Source organism: Pipra filicauda, unplaced genomic scaffold (genome assembly GCF_003945595.2).
Source record: "Pipra filicauda isolate LSUMZ 115617 unplaced genomic scaffold, ASM394559v2 scaffold7_size6619720_pilon, whole genome shotgun sequence".
Lineage (NCBI taxonomy): Eukaryota > Metazoa > Chordata > Aves > Passeriformes > Pipridae > Pipra > Pipra filicauda.
Window position 1 is genome coordinate 6,074,993 of NW_024104976.1, and position 24,143 is coordinate 6,099,135.

Sequence of the window (24,143 nt, forward strand, 5' to 3'; positions counted from 1 at the left end):
GGATAGAAGTGGTACAAATTCATTCAACAGTGCAGCACTGCAATACCCAGTGGAGCTTGGTCAGACACAATGCAGAAAACACTATGGAATGTTGGAGGAAACATTTATCTGCTGAAGTGGGGATTTATTAAGGTTTTTCTTACTTTGCAAGAGTGCTGCTTCCTGTGAGGGCATCATCTGCTTCAACTCCAGGATTATACCTTTTCTAATTCAATGCCACGAGGGATCAAATTAGCATTGACCATGGATATTGAAGAGGAGTGTGCACCTCGCTGATGCCCACTGAATGAGAATCATGGTTTGGATTCAAAGGGACCTTAAAGACCATCTTGTTCCAACCCTCTTGCCATGAGCAGGGACACTTCCCACTAGCCCAGGTTGCTCAGGATTCCCAATCAGCATCAGGTTTGGTGAGGACCAGAACATGGAGACCAAAAACAAGAGGATTCTATGATCCCTTGGACCAGGGAAGTCCAGGCTGTGGAGACAGCCAGTCTCAGTGCTGCTGCCTCTTGCATTCCTCCACCCTCCCTGCACTGGGCAGAAGTCTTGGGGGAGACTTTTGGCTTTCACACAGCCAAAGGACAATGCTGAAAACCCTGCAAGTGCAGAGAACTCATGTGGCCCCAACTCACTATCACCAGCTCCCTTTGTAGGCAACAACAGAACACGGTTTATGGGGATTAGCTCCTCCCTCACCTTTAAATGGGTTATTTGCTTTCTGGGACTCTGCTCGCTGTGCTTCCGGCTTAGCATCTCCAGGGACCTCGTGGTCACCACTGGTGTCACCTGCAGGCTCCTCGTACAGCTTAGGAACCTCCAACGTAGCCATCTTCCTCGTGAGGGTTGGAGAGCACTGCTCTGTGGGAGAGGATGGAGCCAGGGCAGGAGAATGCAACAGGGGTGTGTTCTTCCTGGATTGCTGTGGCGAAACAGTCGGACTTCTCATGTGTCCTGGGCTCTCCAGGGTTGCTTCCTCTTCCTCCCCCACCTGTTTTGGTTTTGGCAGGTATATTTTGCGTCGGGCTCCCAAAGCGAGCTCTTCTGGCGTGGCACAAGGTAGCACTGCCAGAGGGTCACCAGGGCTCTCTCCAGAGCTCACTGGAGGCAAATCAGAAGAGTGAGGAGGCTGCCCTGCTCCTGATGCTGGCATGCTGCCCACCACGATGGAGGGCACAGAGAGCAGGGGTGGCCCCTCGGCCTTGGGGGCAACCCAGGCGTGTTTCTTTGGTGGCACAGGCCTGCAAGCCAGCATCTCCTGGCTGAGAACAAATTCCTCGTTGATCATGCCTGTGATCCGCCTGGATGTCCTGGGGGTCAGAGGCAAGTTCTCTGCTGTCTGAAAGAGCTGGTTGTTTTGTACCTTTTCCAAAACTCTCCTTGAGGTGCGAGGGCTCAGCCCAGCAATGCCTATCTCTGGCATCATGCCTTCCCCCGCATCTGACTGCTCCTTGTCCCCAGAGTCAGTGTCTCCTTTCGTGGCATCCTTACTGCTATCTGACATTTTTAGAAGCAGCAGCAGGTAGTTCTTTAAGGAGGAAACCAGGTTTTTGTGCTGCATTTTCTCCTCCAAAGACATCTCCTGACATCTCTCGGGGCCAGGCAGGACCAGCGGTACCTGTGGCTGGACCTCAGCACCTCCTTCAAAAGCCCCTGGAGGTGCTGCTGGTCCTTGGCATGGAGCTGTGGCTGTCTGCTCTCCTCCTTCCCTCCCCTGAGGTCCCACGGGCACTGGTTTGGCATTCTCCTCTCCTAACATGCTGGTTGAAAATGTCTCTTGCGGGGCTGATCCATCTGTCTTTGTGGTTTCCATTTCTCCCCTCACAGGAGGAAGCAGCTGGGGTCCAGATGGGACCTCTCCTGTGGTAGCCTCCATCCCTGGGGCTCCATGAGCTGTCAGCAGTGCCTCTTGAGCCACCAATGGCTCTGCTGCAGGAGCAGGAAGCAGTTTTTCCTTGGCAAGTGGAACTGATGCAGGAGCTGCTGTTTCAGTGTCCTGCTGCCCCAAAACTGTCCCTCCTGCCTCCCTGTGCACAGCCCCATGACATGGCTCTGCTTCACCACTCCCTCCTGTCCTCACACCGGGATGGCTCTCAGACAGCTCTGCTCCTGCCTCTTTGCTCTTCCCATCCTTGACTGTCTGATGTGGGATTTGCTCATGAGAAACATTTTCTCCAGTGTTTTCTCCAGTTTTATCCTTTGAAGGACTCAAATTTTTTAGCGATGGCTCTTCCCTGCCTTGGCTTTTGTTCTCTTGATTTAACAGTCCTTGCTGAGTCTCTCTGCCCTCAAGAGCACGGGAATGTCTTTCTGCCTGTTTCCTGGGGGGTGGGTGCTCCTTGCCGGACTGTACGTGGTCTGGAGAAGGTGCTGTTGGCTTTGGTGGCTCCTGAGGCCTCAGCCGAGGATTTGTCATTTTCACAGCCCCCCTGGTTTCCTGGCAGACAGGCACCTCCTTTCTGACCTCCTCTAACTTACTGGCTTGCTGACCAGACTCTGTGGTTGGACAAGACACTGGGTGTTTTAGATCACCAGGCGACTGTCCCACTGTTGCTGCAATCTAGTAAAAAAAAAAAAAAAGAAAATTAGCATAATTTTACCACATGGGTCTGCTCAGTCATACTTGTGGTCCACCTGTACCATATGGCACCGCCCAATTTCTGAATCATGAGTATTAACCTGACGCTGCTGATACCCATCCAGGTCTCCTGGCTTTGCCATCATCCCACAGGAAGGGGTCCCACCTGCTGCATAAAATGTGTTTTCTTTTCACCAGCTCCAACCCTTCTGCCTTTCAATGCCTTTGCTGTGTACAGACAGGCAGGAGAGCTGCCTCTCTAAATCATTCAGTGGCTTCTAATCCAACCTCCTCTGAATTCAGCACCTTCCCAAGAGCAAAACTTTTCCCTCTTCCCCAGCCACTGCCGAGACCTTGTGTAATTCCCTTGCTTTTGTTAAATATTTGGTGCTCCCCTACCTCCACTCCAAGATGGGGCAATGGGGATGTCAGACACTATCTGGATGAGGCTGACCAAGTGATTTATAGAGAAACTGTACACCATGACAGTGTTATCAGCACCGCCCAACCATTCTGTTCCTCTGACATTTGGGAAGCTCCGAAGTTTCCGACCGCAGCTACACACCAGCAGACATTGTCAGGGAGCTGCCTGCTGCGACGGCTGAGCTCTATCCCGAGGAGATCTGCTGAGATTCTCCAGCCAAGGGGCACCATCTATTTCTGTGGGGAAGGCAGAGATACACGCCCTGCCTGGCTGATGCTCTGTGAGCAACACCAGGACAATCGCATGGGGATAGGGCATGCACACAACAGGTCCCCAAGGATCTGCTGCTAAGGATTTTCTCCTGAGGTCCCTGACTTGAGCTTTAAGCCTCCCAAATGGAGGCTGTGGCAAAGGAGGGCTGTAGCACTTGGACCTTCTATTTTGTGCTGCCTCTGCTTCGTTTGATAGCTTGGGAAAAAGAGGAAAGGTAGCACCAGTCTCTCAGCAAGCCCTTCCCAGAGGAATTTGTAGAATCATAGAATGGTTTGGGTTGAAAGGGACCTTAAAGATCACATCATTCCAACCCCCTGCCATGGGCAGGGACACCTTCCATTAGAGCAAGTTGCTCCAAACCCCATCCAACCCAACCTTGAACACTTCCAGGGATAGGCAGCCATAGCATTTCTGGGCAACCTGGGCCAGGGCCTTACCACCCTCTTAGCCAACAATTCCTTCCCAATATCCCATCTAACCTTGCCCTCTGTCAGTGTGAAGCCATTCCCCCTTGTCCTATCACTCCAGGCCTTTGTCCAAAGTCCACCTTTGACTGTTAGGACAAAGTGAGTATCGGAGGGCTGGGCTGGGACGAGCACCATTAGGGGCCACTCCTGCCCACAAAATTCAAGTCTCCACACTCAGGATGTGCAGAAATGGGGCCCCAGTTCTCAGGGTTGCACAAGGCACCCCCAGATGCCACAGGTCCCTGCTGCTGTTCCCTTGGAGTCATGTCCTTATCCTGCCTCAGAGGGCTGTGTCACAACACAGAGCAGTCCAGCACTCAGGCTTAAAAGGTTTGATTTTAAGAGACTGACACAACTCATGCAGTGAAACCCCTCTCAATTTTACCACAGTATTTGATCCTCCATGACACAGAAAGGGATGGGGATGGGAATAGCCCAATCTAAAGGAGGGGCCAGCCCTGGTCCCTCCACTCTGGGGCTGAACCAGGGGGACTCCAGGTGGGTCAGGGCTGCTGGTTCACAGGTGGATGCACAGTGGTGGCTCTGTACAGTGGTGCTGGTCAATGGGGACAACTCTTTGGCTGAAGAGGGCTCAGGGCTTGTGGGAAATTTGCTTATTACCAGTGCACGAGCTAAAGCTCAGTCAGAAAAGCTTTCTGGGAGCTTTTCAGGAAAGCATCTGTCTTTAAGTAATTGTAAATCACTCAAAATTAGGGCCATATACAAGAAATATAATAAAATCATCAGTTCAAAATTTGAGCAAGAGTGATCATCATGCAAATCCAGTTTCTTCTTGGCTCTTACGGAGGAGGATGCTTAAAGAGGTTGCTCAAAAACTGGCTTCAGACCATAGGGTCTGGCGTTTTGCTACAGTCAAATCCAGCTCAAAAGAGAAGTCCTGAGCATGAGGGCCAGTTAGGTCCCCAGGCCAGGATAATACCCATGTTACGACCTTGTCTTGTTTAAGAGAAGAATAAAAGAGAAAAAGACAAGTAACCCGTGTCCTGAGGAGTGAAAATATCCTCAAACATGCCTGGAATCAGCCTTAAAGGGCTTTAAAACAGCTTATTTGGTCTCACAAAAGCTTGAGGACTTTCCCCAGCAGCACCAAGGAGCTGAAGGATTCAAATTCAAATCAAGAGCATCCCCTTTTGTCTCCTCAAAGGCACACCAGCTGACAAGTCACAGGTTTCCCTCTGTGAGTGGGATTTTGAAGAGAAAAATACCTTGATGCACGTCAAAAGCTCAGGGATGACAGCCCAAGCCTGGCTGCTGCACTCCAATATCTTCCACCCTCTTTGAGAGCAAGGGGTGTAAAAGAGAGCAGAGAGGGGGGAAAAAATGGATTTGCCACAGGCTGGCCTACACAGCAATAATTTCTGCAGCAATATGTGATGCTGTGGGTCAGGTTGGAGATGGATTCAGGGTGCTGTGCAGTGGCAAGGCCAGAACAGAGATGGTCACTGCATAAAACAGCAGATTCTTACCAGCAAAGCTCCTCCTACCTGTGGCTAAAGAAATCTAAATGAGGAAAAAAGGTCTGGGCTTTTTTTCCACTGAGGCACCCAGCAATCCCACTTTCTGTATTGTGTATGTTTCCACATCCTGAAGTATGTGCATTACCTACCAAGGGAGAGGTGCTGTACCTGAAGTCTTGTCTGTACCAAAAGCGTGCACCTACCACAGCCCAAACTCCAGATCCTGATAGCAAACTGGACTCTGAGAACCTTTTACCACAGAAGGGATCATTAAAGAAAAAAAGGTAAAAAATAGTCTGGTAGGTTCCAGTCTAATATTTTCATGGAAAATATTTCAGGTTAAGCGACAAAAATAGCAGTTGACTAAAAGATGCGCTGAGGGTCAGGAGCAGGTGCTGTGCCCTGGCGCTTCATCACCACCACAATGAGTCTCTCAACAGAGTTTTTCCAACAGGGAAGAGCCAAAAAACCAGTCCAGACCTACTGTATACATGTTGCACTGTAAACAAACCTTGAGTCCCTGCGGCGCAGCTCATGTGTTGTACCTGGCACACTGTGCTCATTTGCATGGGGGGGCTCGTTAAGCGCCGCTGAAGCTCCGGCTCCCTTGTTAAACTGAACAGATGCCATTGGCCTCATCTGTCTACGCACAAGGCCCCCACCCCCAGCTATAAATAGCCATTCAGTGCTGCCTGCTGAACTGATCTGAAAACATTTCGCATGAGGTCAGGCTGCCGATTAAACTGCAGAGCTCACAGCCACCCCAGGCCACCCGGAGACCAGCTGCTCGCATGGCCCCGGCTTACATCTCTCACCACCTCAGCTGACATTTGTTTGGAGATGGGGTGGAAGCTCTGCTCTCCGGGCACACAAAGTCCAGAAAGCCCTTTCCCTGGGTGCTTTCACCAGTGGAGAGCTGTGGAGCCTCGGCAGCAGATCCCACGGGGCACTCGCAGCCTCCCACGCGTGGTGCCACAGCACAACCCTGCAGCACAAGGTATTTTCTTGTTGCCACCCCTGCGTTGGCTGCTCTCTCTCCTAGTTACCTCTTTGTTTCCCTCCAACTTCTGTGCTTGGTGTTGGCCTCTCTGTCCCTCGGACAGCACAGGTCCTGCCTCTGACACCTCAGAGGACAATGGAGCATCCTCTGTCTGTCTGCTGATGGCCACTGGCCGCAGGGCAGTCTCGCTCCCGGCCTCATCCTTGGCTCCCACCTCCTCCTTCCCTGCTGTTGGCTTCACCTGCTTATCAAAATACATGTCCTTTAATGAGAAGTACACGTCATCACTGGTTTTAGTGTCCTGATTCACAGCTTTCTCAGGCTCTTTGACTTTCAGACTGGTTTCCACTTCTTGATCCTTTGCCGCCCTCAAACGTGCATTCCTACGTAAGGGGACAGGAGGGGCAAACCTGGGATTTGAGGAAGGATTGGCCCTGTCTCTCCCACTTTCTTCTCGCTTGGAAGCTTCCTGCGTTGCTGCTGAAGGAGCCCCCACCTTCTTTTTCTTTTTAGCTGCAGAGTCTTTTGCCCCTGGCTTAGTCGCCAGGTCCTCCACTGTCTCATAGATATACGTGAGAAAGCTGTTCCCGTTCTCCTCCCCAGTCTCCAAAGTGGCATCTCCATTGGTTGTCACCTCTGCTTTCAGAGGTGCTACCAGTTTGTTCGAGAAGCCCCTCACTGCACTGACTGGCTGCTCCTGTGTCTCAGCAATATCCTTGTGCAATCTGGACTGTGAATCCGCGACGTGCACTTTCGCTGCATCTTCCTTCTCCCATGAAGAGTCTCCCGACTGAAGATTCTGATCCCTAGCCAGCCTCCGCTTCCTCTGGAGCCTTTCGGGGCTCATTCCCTGCAACTTCTCCACCTCCACGTTTTCTTTTCCTCGTTTCTTGCCCTGTTCTATCTCTTGCAGCTTTTCTTCAGCTTTTCTCTTTATTTTGTCAAACCATTTCTGATGGATTTTGAATTCCGTCATGGTTCCCACTTCCAGCACACCAGAGCAGGACACGATGCCTTTGGTATTTCTAGCTGAGGCCTGGTAAATGCCTGCATCTTCTTCTCGGCACCTGGAAACCAAAAGCTGTGCATGAGACCTACCCATCCTCCCCAGGATTCCCACTGGGCACACAGGCATTCCCTGCCTGCTCTCCCACCTCCTGCTCCAGGGAGGCCAGAAAATGAAGATGTGGCCCATGAGATGCCCACAGAATGTGTGGAGGCCTGGGGCTGGTCTCCCTCCCCAGCTCTGCGCTCTCTCAGTACTAACAGGCAAGGAGGTTTGATGTTAAATCCGTGCCCAGCTCCACCCTGGGTTGTAACTCTGGTAAGAGAGGGCTGTGATGGAGGAGGAACAGGCAGCACCAGGCTTCCCAACTGTTCTTGGTCACGTTCCTCTGCAGAACCTTCTCCTCTCAGCTCTTCACAGCCTACATGAAACCTGTTCTTCCTCCACTGTACTGCCTTACCAAAGCCTTCCCACCCCATGTCACAGGCAGCAGCACAAACACGTGCCTGCCATCCCTGTTGTCACCCCTCGAGGACACCTGGCCCATGGAGATCCCTGCTCCTGCAAGAGGTGAGCCAGCCTCTGACAGAAATCTGGAGTACACCTGGGGCAGCAGAAAAGCCCAGGCTTGAAGCACAAGGATGACAGGACAATCAGCAACACTGATATTCTGCGTTTTCTGTCACTGCTGCACCTGTCCGACATCCCAGTTGCAGGACTTGAGGTGCAGAGGTCCCTGCCTGCTGGAGATACAGTGTGCTTGGCTCTTCAGAAACATAGTCCTCGCTTAAAGTTAAAAGAAGCTGGTAGTCAGGGCTGGATAAAGGAGGGCCTTGCCTCCATTCATCAGTGCCAAAGCAGCCCTTTCCATGGTGACAGCTAGGAACGGGACAGGGCTGTAGCTTAGGACACTCCTGTGAACTGTTTCTGTCCTTGTCCTGCCTGACTCCCTGGACCATCATCCTGGGGGCAGACAGTGCTTTGCCATTGGTCACCTTTGTCCAGCCCTATTGCTCAGTACTGGAAGGCTCCAGAGAGAAGGATTTATCCTGCCTTTCCTGTTGCTTGCAGCATGGCAGCTATCCCTGGATGCAGTAATGGATCTCATACTTGTATGACTGGGGAGTCACCAGAGCGAAGAGCTGGAGGGGAAGGGACAGCCAGGAACTTGCAGTGGGGAGCAGAAAGGGCCAGCACAGGTGCTGGGGGGACATCACTGCTGACAGCTCCTCCAGCTACTGAGAACACACTCAGAGCTTCCACCACCAAATCCAGCCCCTCTCCAGCTCCTTTACTCACTTGTACAGCTGCAGGGTGTGGCGATTTCCATGACGGAATATCTCGTACTTGGGTAAGCCACAGTAGCGATCCATCTCCTCATCATCCTTGTACCATGTCACCTCCGGCTGCGGGAACCCTGGGGAGGAGATGGAGGGTATGAAACATTCCAGCCAGGAGCACAGCCAGCCTGGTATCAGCAGCAAACCAAAACGCTCCAACAGACCAGGACAGATGCTATTCTGGGCTCACCACATTCCTAAATCACACAGCAGAAACAAACAACGGAAACTTGATGGGCTTATCTCAGACTTTTATCACTCTTAGGAATAGGGCTATTTTTGAGAAAAAAATACCAGCACTTCATTCCTGAACAGAGGAGTGTGGATCACACGCTCATCTCCTGTAACACTGGCCAGGAGGAGAAGGTGAGCATTCCGTCACTTTTATGTGAAGAGGGATGTTTTGATGAGACCAAGGCTATGGTTGGAGAACAGCTCTCCCTTCCATGGAGCTCTCAGCATTTCACATGGTGTCACAGCCTGTAAGTTGATCTGAAACTTTCCATTGAACAGAAACAACCTTGGTTGCATCACAGTCAGCTCAGTGTCCTACAAATGTCACTTGACAACAGATGTCACCTGCCTTTTCAGTAGAATGACATCATGATGTGTGTGACTGGCTGGCCAGCAGGCCGGGCACACAGCCACGTTTCCCACCACTGGCAGCAGTGTTGGATCAGCATGTGAGTCCCACATGGACCAGTGCTAGCCACAGCCCTCAGCGCTCACCCACAACAGCTCTAGCTCAGAGTAAGAGAAGTTTTCATGTAAAAACTGCTCAAGCCAGCAGGCAGCATGAGTTCCTGCACTTCACACAGGGCTCCTGGCACAGCCAAGCCAACTCCCAAGACACAGGATGGAAGTTTTCAATGATCATGTCATGTCTCAGCTATAGTCAATATGCTCAGCAGTTGTTCAAAGCCCCAAGGCAGGCACCCAAAACTTATCTTCTGCACATGTCCCTGCCGGCTTTCCCTGTGGCCAAAGGAAGGGAGTTCGGCACCTCCACCAGTCCCCAGGGCTCACCCCACCAGCCCCCAGCATCCCAGAATGCAAGGGGGTTCAGCTCCTATGGACATCCCTGGCATGAGGCCAGTCAGGACTTTCCAGGAATATCCAAAGTGTCCAGACTCAATGACTCTGGAGTAGTGACAGGGCAGAGACAGGGCACTCCCTACCTATCCTGGATACTTCCCAGTTGCCAACCCACAGGTTTCAAGGCTGACCAGGACCCCAAACCTCCTCCTTGCACCAGCCAGAGATGCTGGCAGCCCATAGCAATGCCTAAGCCCAGCTTACTCCCGCTCCTATGAAGGTCCTATAGCAGGAGTGAAAGTCTAGCAGCAGAGACATATCAGCAGGAATTCACCCAGGTTTTGGCCAATCCAAAATGCCTTTTTTCCAGAAAAGCAGCGTATGCCAAATCTCGTATTGCTTTGGTTCCTCTGCCCCAATCTGCCCTTCTGCAACACTCCTGTCCACATCCCTTGCTTGTGGGGCTCCCCAGTGTCCTCTGGTCCCTGGTCCTCTGGAGGCATTTAGCCCACTGGGACCAGACAGGGCTGGGAAAATAGTCTCAGAGAAATTTTCCTTTCTTGCTCTCCTCCATGAGCAGCAGCCATCCCCATGGCCCAAACACCTCCACAGACCGGATTTTACTCTATTATTTTCCTCCCTCACTGAGGTCTTTTGCTCTGCACTGTCCCAGCACCCCCTCTCTCCATCCTCACTGCCCCTGCATCTCCCACATGCTTTGCTGCCTCATTTTGCCACCAGCAGCTTTGGCTTTCCGTTGGGTAGTGCCTCGTTCCTCCTCTTCTGCAGGAAGCCAAGCCACAACTTTCTCCCAAAGCCCTTCCTGCATGGCTCTCCATCCTTACCTCTTGCCACAGCCTGCTTTTTGCTGCTGCTCTGACCATCCCCAAACCAGTTTCTAGAGATGTGCAAAGCCCTCAGTTACCTGTGGCTGAAGAAAATGAGCCCTAAACTGGGAACTGGAGAGAGAAAGTCATGAGAGTATCCTGGCAATGGGATCATCAGGGACTGATACTGTTGCTTATATTTTCCATAAAATATTAGCTACTGGCTATACTTGGCAGCAGGACCTTGGGCTGAATGAGCCTGTGATGGATTCTTTCTGCTCCAGGGGTGATGAAAAAAAACAATTTCCATGCAAAGCTCACATTTTGCCAAGAGCAATCCAACCCTTCCCAAAGGCTGTTCCACAAGCAAGCCCTTCGGGAGGCCCCCACGGTCTTTACCGCAGGGAGCTGATGGGTTGATTTTCCTAATACCCTACGGGCAGCTATCACAGCCCAGCCCTTCATTCCGGGAACTGCCAGCAGATCGTTTCCGAGAAGCCCTGTGATGTCCCCCCGTGGCCTCCGCAGCTGATTTCCATTCCCAGCTGACATCTGCCGGAAAGAACTGTGCTTTCCATAACTGTGCAGTGCCTCGAGGAAAGGCTTTTCCTCCTGCTAAGCCTAAACTCTGTTTGACCTGTAGCACTTGTGTCCTTGAGGATACCTGCTCCCTCTGAGGGGCTACAGCCGTGCCAGCCCAGTGCAGGCAGGGAGGGACCAGCTCCCACTGCACGCTCCCGTCCTGCAGCCAAGAGGAGCTGCAGGCAAGTGCGGGCTAGAAGTCTGCAGGCAGAGGGATGCTGAAAGGCTTCCCACCTCCCACGTAGGGACAGTGGCCCCAGCTGCCTGTCCAAACACCATCCATCCCTCCCCAGAGGCTGTAACCTGAGCCAAGCAGGGGATGGAGTGATGCCTGTGCAGGGACGGGGCTCCCTGGCATGGGGAGGGGAGCTGCTGCTGACGCTGCAGGCATCCATCTTCCGGCTGCTGAGTGAATGAATTCCCCCGGTCGGGGTGGGGGGGGGAGGCGGAAAGAGGGCAGGCATCACTCCTGGCACATCCCCTGCAACCACAGCACGGGGTGGAGCCGAAGGCTCCATCGGTGGGCACTGCCATACTGCAGGGCACCAGATGCCCACCCTTAGCATGAGACACCCTGAGCATAAATCAGCACTCGTCCTTCAAAAATCTGCCACTGCTGCAGACCCCCGTGCAGATGGTGCCGGAGGGATTTGCCAGCTGCTCGTCCCCTGCCTGCCCCAGCCCGAGCCCTGCTGCTGCAGATGAAGCGGTGCCGGGTGCTCCAGGGAGGAGATCAGGCATCCCCTGCACATCTTCGGGCCTAGCAAAAGCCTTTAGGGAAGCGTGACTTCCATCACAGGATCCAGGAGACTTTTCAGAGCAAGGATTTTTTTTTCATGGAGATTGCCAGGTTTAGATCAAACATTCTCTTTCTGAAAGCTGTTAAAATCTGAGAAGTCTTCAAAGCTTTGGTGACCGTATCCAAAACAGTTCTTAAAATATCTATCCAAGACAGTTCTTAATATATCTATCCAAAATCACCCAGAGCAGCTCTGTTTAAAGTAACTTTTCTTTTGATTTTTTGGGAGCAGGAAAGTGGGGAGTGTTAAGTCTTCTGAAATGAAGGTGGTAAGATTTTAGAACCATTACATGTAATCACCACAGTTTCCTGCTTCTGCTCTACACAAGCTACGTGGAGTAGGAATTTCAGGCAGTTTGGGGAATAAAATTCATGGTAAGATCTATCTCATTCTTTCTGGCTTCATGGATTTAAACCTCCCCAGCACCTGAAGACAAAGTTTCTAGCAATGCTGGCAGGAGGGACAGATACAAAGGGCAGTAGCTCGCCACGGCACCAGCCTGTGGGCAGTGCTCATTCTCCATCTTTCCCTTGTCCTGGCTGCCCCAAACCCAAACATCCTCATCTCCCAGTAGCCTGCTCTCTGCTCTTGTACTCACTACCCCACTTCCAAACCCCTCCTGCATTTCTCCAGACATCCTTCATCCAAGCACTTCACTCTCATCTTTCAAACACTTCCCTCAGAGGACCACCACAGATGCAACAAGTTAAGCTCCTTTATCCTTAAAATCCTCATCCACTAAGTCTGTGACTGCCTACTCACCTCTTCCCCAAGGTATGGGCAGAGCCCTTTCCCCTCTGTACTCATAATAAAACCATGGAGACACTGATGGGCTTGAGCCCCTGAGCTGATCATTTGGGAAGCCAGGTCACAGGGGTTGAACTGGCCTAAGGAGGGCCGAAACAGCACTGAAGAGGCAGCTCTACAACAATGGGCTGGCGCTGACATATGATGGTCTTGGCTGGATCCAGCCATCACGTCTCCTGGTTGGACTCATTCCCTAACAAGTAGCCACAGACCCAGGCACCTTCATCCAAGCCTCCCCATTTCATCAGCCAACATCTCTCCTTCCCAGCCAACGCTATATAGAAATGGCTGAAAAGCTGGAAAATCCTTGTAGCTCCACTAAGAGCCACTCTGAAGAGAGAAGCCCAATATCCACTCACTGGGAAGGATCTGTAATGGCACTCGAGGTCCCAAAGTCCAGACAGACCCACCAAGGAAAACACTTGGTGCAGAGACATGGGGTGAAGCTGCACAGTAAATGGAAATGTTCCGTTTTTCACATCTCTCAGAGAACAAACGATGAACTAATGTTGTCTAAAAAAAGAAAACATGTCATAACTGATGCAGGATTTGACCCAAAACAATCAAATCAGATGTAGTAGGGACACCAGCAGCAGACAGAACTAGGCAACAGCAGGAAAGGAGGGTTTGTGCCACCTCCTGAGAGCATTAGGAACCCGCCTCTACCTGACCTGCTTTTTCCTTGCCTGCACCACTCAGCACATTCTGGAGATTGGCTCCTCAAACACTTGCATCTTTCTGCCTTCCTAGGACATGCCCAGTCCTAGTCCAAGTATTCCCTCATGTGGGACTGCCCTGTAACTCTCATTCTTGGTCAAGAAGCAGCAAAAAAAAGTTAAGGTATCATTGTAGGTCACATATCCATATTTGTGTCTTGAGCGTCAAAACAGGAGCAGCTGACTGTCTGCCCTTTGCCTCCACCAAAGCGTCCCTGGACTTCAGCCACAGTGCTGGGACTGAACTGGTTCCACTCTGGTCACTGGCCAGGGATGCCACTGCCACTTCCTTTCTCCCAGTAACATCTCCCAGTGGAACGCAAACATCATGGCAGGGTGAGATACCTGAGCTACTGACCAGACCCTGCAGTCAAGAGTAAGCATCCCATCTCCTGCCCCTCTTTCCCAAAGAGATCCTGAGCTCCTAAAGCAGTCCATAGGACCATGTGCAGGAGTTGCCCATATGTCCAGGCTGATTTTAAGAACATTTCCATGAAAATTCCTAGTTTTACAGGTTTATTAATTGAAGTGCATAAAGACATCCCCCAGCCTAGTTTACCAAGCACAAAAATACCATGATACATGCTGAAGAGACTCATTGACAATTTCCTTCACTTGAGTAGAAAATGAAGCCAGTATCAGGTCAAGTTTTCCACCTGGTGCAAGTCACTTGAAACAGATAGAGCTCATTGGAGTGACCCATCAACTTCAAGGTGCAGCTGGTAAAGATTTAAGCCAGTGAGGGAAGCCAGGACTATTACTCTGGATTTCCCAACATATCTAAACATTTTCCCACCTCTGACACTTACAGAATGGTGAGTTCCATGGTACTGCACAATATGTCAAACTTCTGCTTTCAGAAAGCTTTAACTGGGAAGAGCCCTTCTAATGAATCCCCAAACAGCATGGTTTGGAGGCATCTCCCTAGCACAGCCCTCGAGCAAGAGGGGGTCTGCTGAAGTTAAGCCTCAATAACATCAATATATCAGTTGTACCCCTGCAAGTTCAGAAAGTCAGACCTGCAGAACAAGGGAAGCTGTGCAAGAAAAGCCAAGAATTCAAAGCCAGCAGCTCTCAGAGGGCTCAGGTTGCGCTTCCCGGCGCACAGCTTACTTCCAGCATGTTTCTAATGGCAAACTAGATTTCCTTAGGAAATCCTTGGTCCTTGTGCCTAAGAGGCTCACTGGAGAAGGATACTCTCCTTCTAAAATTTACAAACTTGTTTAATGTCTCTCACTGAGTAACATGTCACAGAATAATTAACATAGGCGAGGTCAGGAAGGACCACAGGTACATACCACAGAGAGCAGAGGTTTTAGAGCATCAATACTTAAAGAACAACATCTCATCAGCAAAGGAGCCCCTTGCCTCTACACCAATGCACTGCCATGCCACATCACCACAATTTCTTAGCAGCAGTCCTCTTTTTCAGCCTCTCCCTCCTCCTCCTCTTTTTTGGCTTAACCCCTTCCTGCCCAAAAGGAGATTTTGGTTCATTGTGCAGAAACCAGCTTTTATTTCAGATGTTGACAGACACAGAAGTTTATCGCTGATACAAACGCTCTAACCATCTACAGCCAGCAAAGACAGACAGAGTCGGCTCCAGTACAATAGCCTTAGTCTTCAAAACTGCACATTCCTGAGTTAAGGTGTCCAGGATTAGAGAAGAAGCGAGATTAGGACAATAAAATGTAGCCGGTCCAAGAAGTAACCAGCATATTCCATTTTCTGGCCTTTCATTTGCCTTGTCTGAGATGTTAGCTTATGTCTTTGCCTCTTTACACTCTCAGGTGTTTCCCCCCTCCCTTAAGTTAAAGCTAAAATCATCATGCAATTGCCAAATCTCTTACTTAGCAGTCTGACAACAGTGGGTTTGTTATCCTTGTTACCACTTGCTGCAGAGTTTAACTAGCGCAAGTCCAGCAGATGAGGCAGGACCAGGTTATTCACTGAAGACACTGTTACCTGTCACTATGCACGTGAATTTAGCATCAGAGTCCTCGGACACAGAACGGGATTTGATAGTGGTTTCAAATAGTGGCTGTGTTTCCTCCGTCAGCTGAGAAATGATTGCGCAGAAGGTGCTCCTGGAAGATTCAAGAAGCATTTCTTAGAGATCAAAGCACCAGAAAAATCAAAGGGTCTGCTTTCTGTCTCATCTCAGCAGCCTTTGTCCTTGTTGTACATGCCCTCTTCCCTCCCATCATCCCTACACTTGCTCATAAGTCCAGTCCAGTGTCAGAGCATTTGACTGATTTCTCCCTCCTAAGATGACTGGTAATTTAAAGTGTCATTTTGGAGACATTCCCTTTGTCTTAGCCCTTATGGCTATCGGGGCAATGAATGTCAAGAACCATTTTAGTTCTTTATTACAACAAAACATCTCTTTGGCCAGTCAGCAGGCTCAGAGCCAGACCTAACAAAGTAATTTCTGAACCGTCAGTGTTTCAAGTGCTGTTCTGTTCACTGGGATTTTTCTTTATTTCTGAAGAATTCTTATGTCATTTTAGGCCAAGTGTGAACTGAATACATATCAAGAACACAGCAGCTGTCTGAGAATTAAGAAAAGCTGGCAGCTGTGGGATAGCTCACTGAGGGAGACTGAGCCTGGCTGGCAGCTTTCTGTGCTCAGGAATTAGCTGGGAAGCTGGCATCCATTTCCTGCCTAACCTCTCACTGCTGCAGGTAGGACTCACAGTCCCTACTCCTTGAGTTCAGGCACTGACCTCAAAGTTTAGGCTGGGATACCCAAATAGCCAGAACTATCCAATCAGTGCAATCTGTGAAGCTCCAAAGTGGGCCTTGAATTTCCCAGATATTTCAGCACTGTTCAATGAGAGCAATAAATCACTGTATTCATCCAGCATTGCCAACCCTGCTAAAGCATCACCAAGGGAGGCTCCAGAAGATCTGGGCTTTCTTAAATAAATTCCAGCTTGGGTCTTCATTCAGATAATGCTCTGAGACTCTTGGAAACTAAGAACTTCTTATTTAATTTTTCCCTCTGCAATTAAAACACTACATGTTTACAGTAGGAGAGGGGACCCCATGGTCTCAAGCAAAAGGATCTTGGCAGAAACAGCAGATATTATAAGAGAACTGTAGCTGGCAGCTCTATTTATATAATTTTTAGCAGTGAAAGACATTCCTTAAACAAGTGATCAGCTTCTAGAGACATGCAAGGGGTGGAACAAACCCCCAAACCACTCCTGAGACAGCTCCACCACGAGCAGAAGGGCTCAGAGCACATGGTGGGGGCTCCACGAGGAGGACCCTGGCCTCACAAGCAGCCCTTGGCTTGCAGGCAGGATGCTGGTGCTGCTGCTACTCATGCTCTACCTGCTAAGGAAGCAAACTTGTTGAGAAAAAAACAGAAACCCCCACATTTAGCGTGAACCAGCAAGGGCAGGTGCACCGACAGGGACTGAGCAGACATGGCTGAAGGTGTCAGGAGAGCTCCAGGCACAGCAACTGCCTGTTCCATCCACCCTGAAAACTTACCTGGAGGCTGCAGTGTCATGATTTTCACTCTGACTTCCTGCTAGAATGGGTTTGTAAGAGACACAGGGAGATGATCCCTGAGTAACAAACCACTGGAATGCAGCTGGAGTCTCACCCAGCTCCCAGGCACCTTGTGCTGGGTAAGGGACAGGGGAAGCTCAGGCTGTTGCAAACCTGACTCATCTACTGTATGAGGGTTATAAGCACTGTCTGTATCCAAACATATGTGTGGGATGGGGTAAAAAAAACAGATTCCACTGCTCAGATTCTTTTCTGTGGAAACCAATGGTCCACAGGACACTGGTCCTGGTAAGCAACTCTTCACACAGTTGTGGGGCCAGGAAAGGGCTGTGGGAGTCAAAAGCTGTTTCAAACCAGAGAAACCTTCCCAAAGTCCAACCCCAAGAGAAAAAATGCCCAAATGCCCATTTCCACAGAGCAAGGCAGACAATCCAATACCAAGGCAGTTACTGGTAGGGTTTTGATTCTCCCTTCAAAATACAGATCCCCAGTCCCATACCAGTAAATGCCTTTTAGATCCACATAAAGGAACTTCCCAAGCATCAATGAACATTTCATACCCCAGCAGGAGAGCAACTGGGTCAGCATCTTAAAAATCAAGTGATGCACACACACACAGTGACACTCGGGACCCAGTTTAATCCCAGCACCACGCCACCAGCACCAGCAGGCAGCACCAGGAATAAGTCTGGTCCACTCAGTGCAAATCCCACAACCAAGTGAAATACAGCAAAGGCTACTGAATGGTTTTGGAAAGCAGCGTGGCCAGGAGCTGGGGGCTCCACAGGCTCAGCAGACGAATCAGAGACTTGCCCAATGACACTTGGCAGGAAGCCTGGAAGGTCTATTGAGTCTTTCAAAGAAGCCATTGTGTTGGCCACAGGGGTTTTGGATGCTGGGCACTGTGGGGCTCTCAGCTGACTCATTCCAGCTGCAAAGAGGCTTGTCCAATTCAAATTGCTTTCTAAACGAGTAATTCAGAGTGTTCAAGGAATTCGACACAAAGCACCAGCCGCTTTTCCTCCGGGCCTTCCTGGAGCTGCATCCTTGGGGCAGAAAAAGCCCTGGAGATGAGGAAGGAACCCTAGCAATTCAGTAGCCTTTTCACATTAAAGAGGGATTTCCATACAAAAGCCTGCTGGAGAAGGAGATTCGAGAAGTGTATTCCTCTTCATCATGATTTTCTTTTTCTGACTTTTTGGTTAGCAATCCCACAGCTACAGGGGTGTTCAGGAGAGGCCTTTCCCTCCACAGTCATTCCTCTACCTGCCGTTGCAGCACACCAGCAATGCAAGTGCATTTCCAAATGTGTTCTTTTGCCAAAGGCAAAGTACAGCTGTACAAATGCATTTTTGGGGCAGAGTCCAAGTGAATGAGGATACTCACAACACTGGCGGGGGATGGGGGAAGAAAATCTCTTTCCTAAAAGTCTCAGGGCAGGCATATCCAATTTTTAATGTCTCTGTATGGAAGTCTCACTTTAATATCAAGAAGTAGCTGAACACCCAACCTTTGGCTAAAAAAGAGGAATATTTCTTGCACCTTAATACAGAAATTACAATGAACATTCATTTTTCTGTCTGCAGTTCAAGAAAGTATTAGGGATCCAGTCATGCAGAATGAGGCTGTTAGATCACTTCAGGTCTCTCGACTGATTAATTAATTAGTACCAAAGCACTACAGGTTAGTCATGTGCAGGCAGATTCAGAAATGTGTTTGGTCAGAACAGTTTAATGCAACGCAGTTTTACCTTCCTAAACTGGAGGGACAGAATCTGCTGCTTGATAAGCTAAGCAAAAAACAGCATAAAAACCATTAGAGAGAGAAGCATGGAAAGGAGCTGAAATAAACAAACCGTTACAGAGACGTATTAATGATGAGTCGTTTTGCAGAGGTCAGAGTTCCTATTTAAAGAAGGTACAGCTGCCTTAGGCTGCCTGCCAGGACGAGCAAGCCACATTGTGAATTGAAATCAAAGGCTGTAAAAATGAAATGGTCGTTAACCGCAGAGAACCAGTGTCAGGACATTTATACAAGTAGGTTTCTGAGAAGCAGCACCTTGAGCCTTCCATGCACCAGCGTTGTGCTCAAAGCAGGCAACTCCCCCCGGGGAGGTGTCCAATTAAACAGCAGGAGGGAGTCTGGATCGGGACCCCCCCTTCTCTGATGGCAAGCAGGTGGCCTGAGCTGGGTGCCCTCTGTGCTTCCAAGGACAGCTCCTGGGAGAAGCTGATAGCTCCCTGGTCACTACACATGGCTTTCCAGCCTGCCAACCAAATCACTAAGGTCTGGCAAAACATTAAAATAAAATAACAGAAGGAGATTTTACAAGAATCTACACATTTTGCTTTCTTTGCAGGAGCATGTTGTAAGATTAACCGATTCAGGGAACAAAATCAAACATCCGAGTCCTGCACAAAGGACACCCGGATGATCTACTTACCAGTGGTCACCAGCTCTCTCGAGGGAGTGTCTTCAAGGACTCATGTCCTAGCCAAAAGGCCACACTGCCGGATTGTGACAGTGTGACAACCTCTGCGCATTGACATGCAGCAGTCAGAAGCAGTTCCTCAGGCCCTGAGCTCACCCCACGTGGCAATCAAAAGTCTAAAACTAACCAGGGACTGACTAATCAACAGTAAGTAAGCTCAGGGATTTAATTGCACTGAGATACATAGTTGTGCCTATGCAACAGCCTCACCATGTAGCCTCAGAAATGACTGCAGCGCAGATATCCCCTCTGGGATGTAGGATACCAGACTCCCACATCCGTCCATGCAGACAGATCAAACCTTCTCAGCTTCTGCTCTGAAGACCAGTGAACCACCAAACTTCAGTGCTCTATGAAGGTGCTAGAGAAGACAGCAGGAAGAACCACCTGAAGGTCCACCTGAAGGTGCACCTCTTCAGGTCTCCTACCCAAATGTGCGAGTCCCAGTCACGTGGAAGTCAGCAGGACTCCAAGTCTTGCCCTAAAAATGACGACAGAGAGACTCTGAAAAGTGCTTCTGCCAACTGTATGTTCCACCAGTGGAGGCAGAACCTTTACATGAGTAGAAGAAAAAAAGTAGTTCAGCTCGGAGGCCTGACGCTTTACACAAATCATTGCACATTTACACCAGGGAAAAAAACCCTGAAGGGCTCACTGATTCTTCTCCTTCAGGAGAGCAAAGACAGCAGAAGTTTTAGACAGCTGCTCAGGAGCAGCTTTAACCCAACAAACATGGGTAGCAGTGGCTTCACCCTCTCCACCCCCAGCCACACAATCCTGATCCCTTCCCAGTGCCAACTGCTGTTCATGAGGCCAGAGGATGCCAGAGATTGGGCATTATCCAGCTGGGAAAATCAAACATTCACCATAACAGGCTGATCATCACGATCATCTCACACGATCCATCTTTCGTGTGCTGTGCTGGCCCATGGGAGAAGTCAGACAGAAGAACTTTGTCTGTCCAGCTGAGCTCCACCACCTGTGACATCTCTGTGAGCTCTATGTCCTTTCTGGCACTGCCAGGCACACCTTTGCATTACCTGCTTTACTGATCACCACTTCACCTCGTCCTCATCACTCACAGACACCCTCAGAGCTCAAACTGCACCTTTTGCTGTTCTCATCCTGTCCTGACCTCCCAGGGATCCAGCTTCCTCCTCCCCATGCTCCTCCCAAGCACTACCACTGCAGGTGATCCCATGGACAGATTCATCCCTGTGCTCTGGGATGCCCCCAGGCAGCTCTGTCTGTCTGGAAACACAACTCATGGGCTTAAACTGTCTCAACCACCAACTTCTCAACTGTAAATGAACCCCAAATCATTTTGTAAGCAAAAAAAGGGAAAAACATCCGCTTGCCCTCCAGGAATAATAAGGACCTGGGCATCCCTTGAGGGAAGATCCCAAAATCCTTGCTGGAAAATGCTAGTGTAGGCAGAAGTGTGGTTTTAATCATCATTTCTTGCATAAGACAAATGGGGATGTGTCTTGGCTTAGATGTAAAGAAAAGAGGAGTCAGAAGGAAGGGTGTCAGTGCCATGAACCCCTTGTGCTCATGCATGTGATCAAACACTGAGCATTGACAGTGCTTTTTTTTTAATCCCCAGTGTTAAGGCAACGTGGGCTTTATTCACTTCACATCCTCAGACAACGCTGAACGCTGGACTGAGGGTCTCTTGAGGAGCTTTGATATTATCAGAAGAAAAAGGCCATGATGTATTAACTGAAGTTTAACCTCAATATGCTAAATTTGCTTTTCAGACTAGAGTTTTAAACCCCGAGAGAGGAAGATCAAACCGTGGATGCTGCAGCCAGCACAGCCCTGCCTGCAGGCAGCTGGTGCTTCACTTCAATTATGTTCCAGCATATCCATGTAGAGCTGCAACAGCACAACTACATCAGACTCTGAACCCAATCTACTCACCTGGAAACCCCAGTGTGCCTGGTCTGATCCTTGCTGGGACTGGGCTGTTTGTGCCCTGGGCTCCCCAGGGACTTATTAGCACAAACAGCACAGGGTTCTGCTAACGAAATGCAGCATCAGCAGTGGATGTGTCTCCCTCGAGCAAGCTCAGGGCCATTACGGTTACTGGATGAATGTAAATGCTTATGTTATCCCGAGGAACACATCTAAAGTGGTGAATCAGTCTCAAGTATAAGGCTTCTTTCTACTGGAGAAGTGGAGTTCAAAGAGGTCTGCTCTAGGCATGTCCAGCATCAGTGGGAGGAGGCCAGCTTGGGCACACCTCACATCCATGAAATGAAGCTCAGCTTTTTATAAGCTAGTTCTGAAAATACAGGTTTGTTTATTAACAGCTGGACACAGAATTATACTCCTCTAGCACATACCTTCTACCAGTCTCAGTTCTTTAAATTCTGTTGTATCAGAGGCTTTCAAATTCCTTTGGCCATTTATCATACTCTTAAATGTTTTAGCCCTTCAACTACCCATAATTTCCTTTGGAAGTGAAGACAGCCTTCCCCGTTTTTAGGCACTTGCCAAATTTCAGTTTTGCACGGGCAGGAGGCAGAACTGTCAACACCACTCACTGTTTTTAACCACTCAAGTTGATGGCCTGGGCTGGTACATCACCCCACTGGCACTGAAAAGTTAACTGCTTGAAAAACATAGACGTTCAACCTGACACCTTTTCTAACCCTCTCATGCAATCACTCCATGAAATTGCCCTCTTTCAGTATTTCTTCTCCCCGAGATAAAGAAATCTTTCTCCTTCCAGCTCATTCCTCACACAGAAGTCAACAAGAGCTCAGGAGACCCTGAAATAGGCTTAACAGTAGCTCCATCCTCATACGGACAAGCACCTGGACTCGAGCTGCTTGAACTGCAGCAGTCATCAATATTTTTTTCTGTGCTTCTCCACAGCACGAAAATTGAGCCACACAAGCTGCCCAGTGCAGGAAGGAAACAGCTAAATGAGTCCATGACAGCAAAGCAGAGAGCTCTGAGTTATGTTTTGAGGGAAGAAGCATTGTACTAAAGCTCCTCAGGAAGCCCACAGGGAGCAGGGCAGCCTGTCCAACCCGGGAGCCGGACAGAGGGACAGCCCTGGCAATCCCCTTGCTGACTCTCTGACCCGTGACATTATTTGGCGTGTTTTGCACACGTAGACTTCCAAGTATAAGGTTTCCTATGAACTTGTCTGCCTCCAAGGTTAATACTACTTGAAACAAATACAAGGCACTCCGAATACTGCCTCAGCTGTCGGCAGCAAACCCTTTTCAACATTTAAAATCCAATAATGAGGCTTTCATGTACATATGGTTATGCTTAGGCCGCTTTTCTGCCATGTGTCCCGCTCCTTATCAAGCACTCCATGCACACACAGAAGGAGTGTGCTGGTGTTCATATACCATGGCAGCAGCTATCAGCAGTCCCTGATAAAGCAGCTGTGAGGGCTGTGTTGCTGTACAAGACACATTGTTATTTCAGATTGGAAAATGGATGTATTGAGTCTTTGCTTGTCAAGGTCACAGACCGAATCGATGTCAGAACTGCAGAAATATGGCATTTTTTTATGCAGGTAATTTACTTTGTGCTGAGATGAACATAGACTTGTGTGTAACAACTGAGAGTTAGATTTCATTAACAGAGAAGGTGGAGAACAATAAATTAAGTTACACGTTCCTGTATCAGCCTCTCTAATGCTCTGAAGATGGCTCAGATCTGTGTATTTTAACTCTGAATTATTGCTGTTTCTATGGTCCAAATTAAACTTAGAAAGACACAGAGGAATAAGAAATGGCAAAAGAAAGTAAAGCAAATATTGGACAATGAGATGCCCAGGAAAGTTGACATCCTCCTGGTAGCTCACTGTGCATAGAAAAGAAGAAAAGTGAAAGTAAAATTGCCTGTAACAGCTCTTACTCCTTCCTCTTCCTTGGACCAGGTGATGCTGTGAAGTGTGAGACTGAGTCACTATAAACCTCATTCACCCGAGACTCTCCTCCCCTCGTTGAAACAGAGCAAGGGTAGAGAAGGTTTTAATTTCTGCTGGGAACTGCATCTGCTGTGGCATGGGAAATGCCTTGTTTGGAGAGGACCACACACTCCCCTACACTCAATGAGATGGGATCTTTGGCCTGGGAAACATCTCCATTTATGAGGTTTCCAGAGAAGACCAAAGTTCTCACATGTGATATGCTCTGTATTTTAACAGTGACCCTGAAGGGCACTGCTTGTCCAGCCCGAGTTCCTCCAGCCTTGGTTATCACCTACACACTCCTCTCTGCTTGGCTTTCTAGGGGATATATGGACAGGAGACTTTGGAAAGGGGGCTGAAAAATCCCCCTTTGGGACTGTTTGGGATTGTTATTCAGTGTCGTTATTCACTGCCAAGGAGCCCCACTCAAACCAGACACCACTGTGCAAGTAATTACACCAATGGGAAACAGATGCCTCTGTCCTACAGATCACAGGGTTTGAAGCTGAATCATTGACGCCTTTACTTTTGCCTTTCCAGTGGGTACTGGCTGTCCCTCCTTTTAGAGTTTAGGACACTTCCATCCCACAAATCAAACTGACTGAATGCTCTCAGGTGCCTCAGCTGGCACCTCATCCGGGAGTTACACCATTCCTTGCCAACGCAAGGTCACACAGGATGATACAGGTGCCCGGCTGCTGAAGAGGGAACTCCTCTGAACTAAACATGCTTTTCAGGAAACAAGTGCTCCTGAGTTTCCAGCACACTTTATTATAGCAACAGATCTTTCTCCTTCATTCGATATTATGTGCAAAGCAAGAGGGACAAGATTGGGAATGGTTTCCAGCCAGAAGAGC

At 49.4% G+C, this 24,143-nt stretch overlaps 1 protein-coding gene across 3 annotated transcripts in view; it reads right to left on the reverse strand.

Annotated features, from left to right (window-relative positions):
- The window catches only part of ALPK3 (alpha kinase 3), a 33,797-nt gene that overhangs the window by 5,261 nt on the left and 4,393 nt on the right, over window positions 1–24,143 (reverse strand). For 2 of the 3 annotated variants that reach the window (XM_039390102.1, XM_027741805.2), the window contains exons 2-5: window positions 15,299–15,420; window positions 8,526–8,643; window positions 6,267–7,287; window positions 700–2,560 (exon numbers count right to left, since the gene is read on the reverse strand). In XM_039390102.1, coding sequence (XP_039246036.1) covers window positions 700–2,560; window positions 6,267–7,287; window positions 8,526–8,643; window positions 15,299–15,420 — 3,122 coding nt within the window. The remainder of the gene's footprint in view (window positions 1–699; window positions 2,561–6,266; window positions 7,288–8,525; window positions 8,644–15,298; window positions 15,421–24,143) is intronic. The other variant, XM_039390101.1, reaches the window with a different exon arrangement.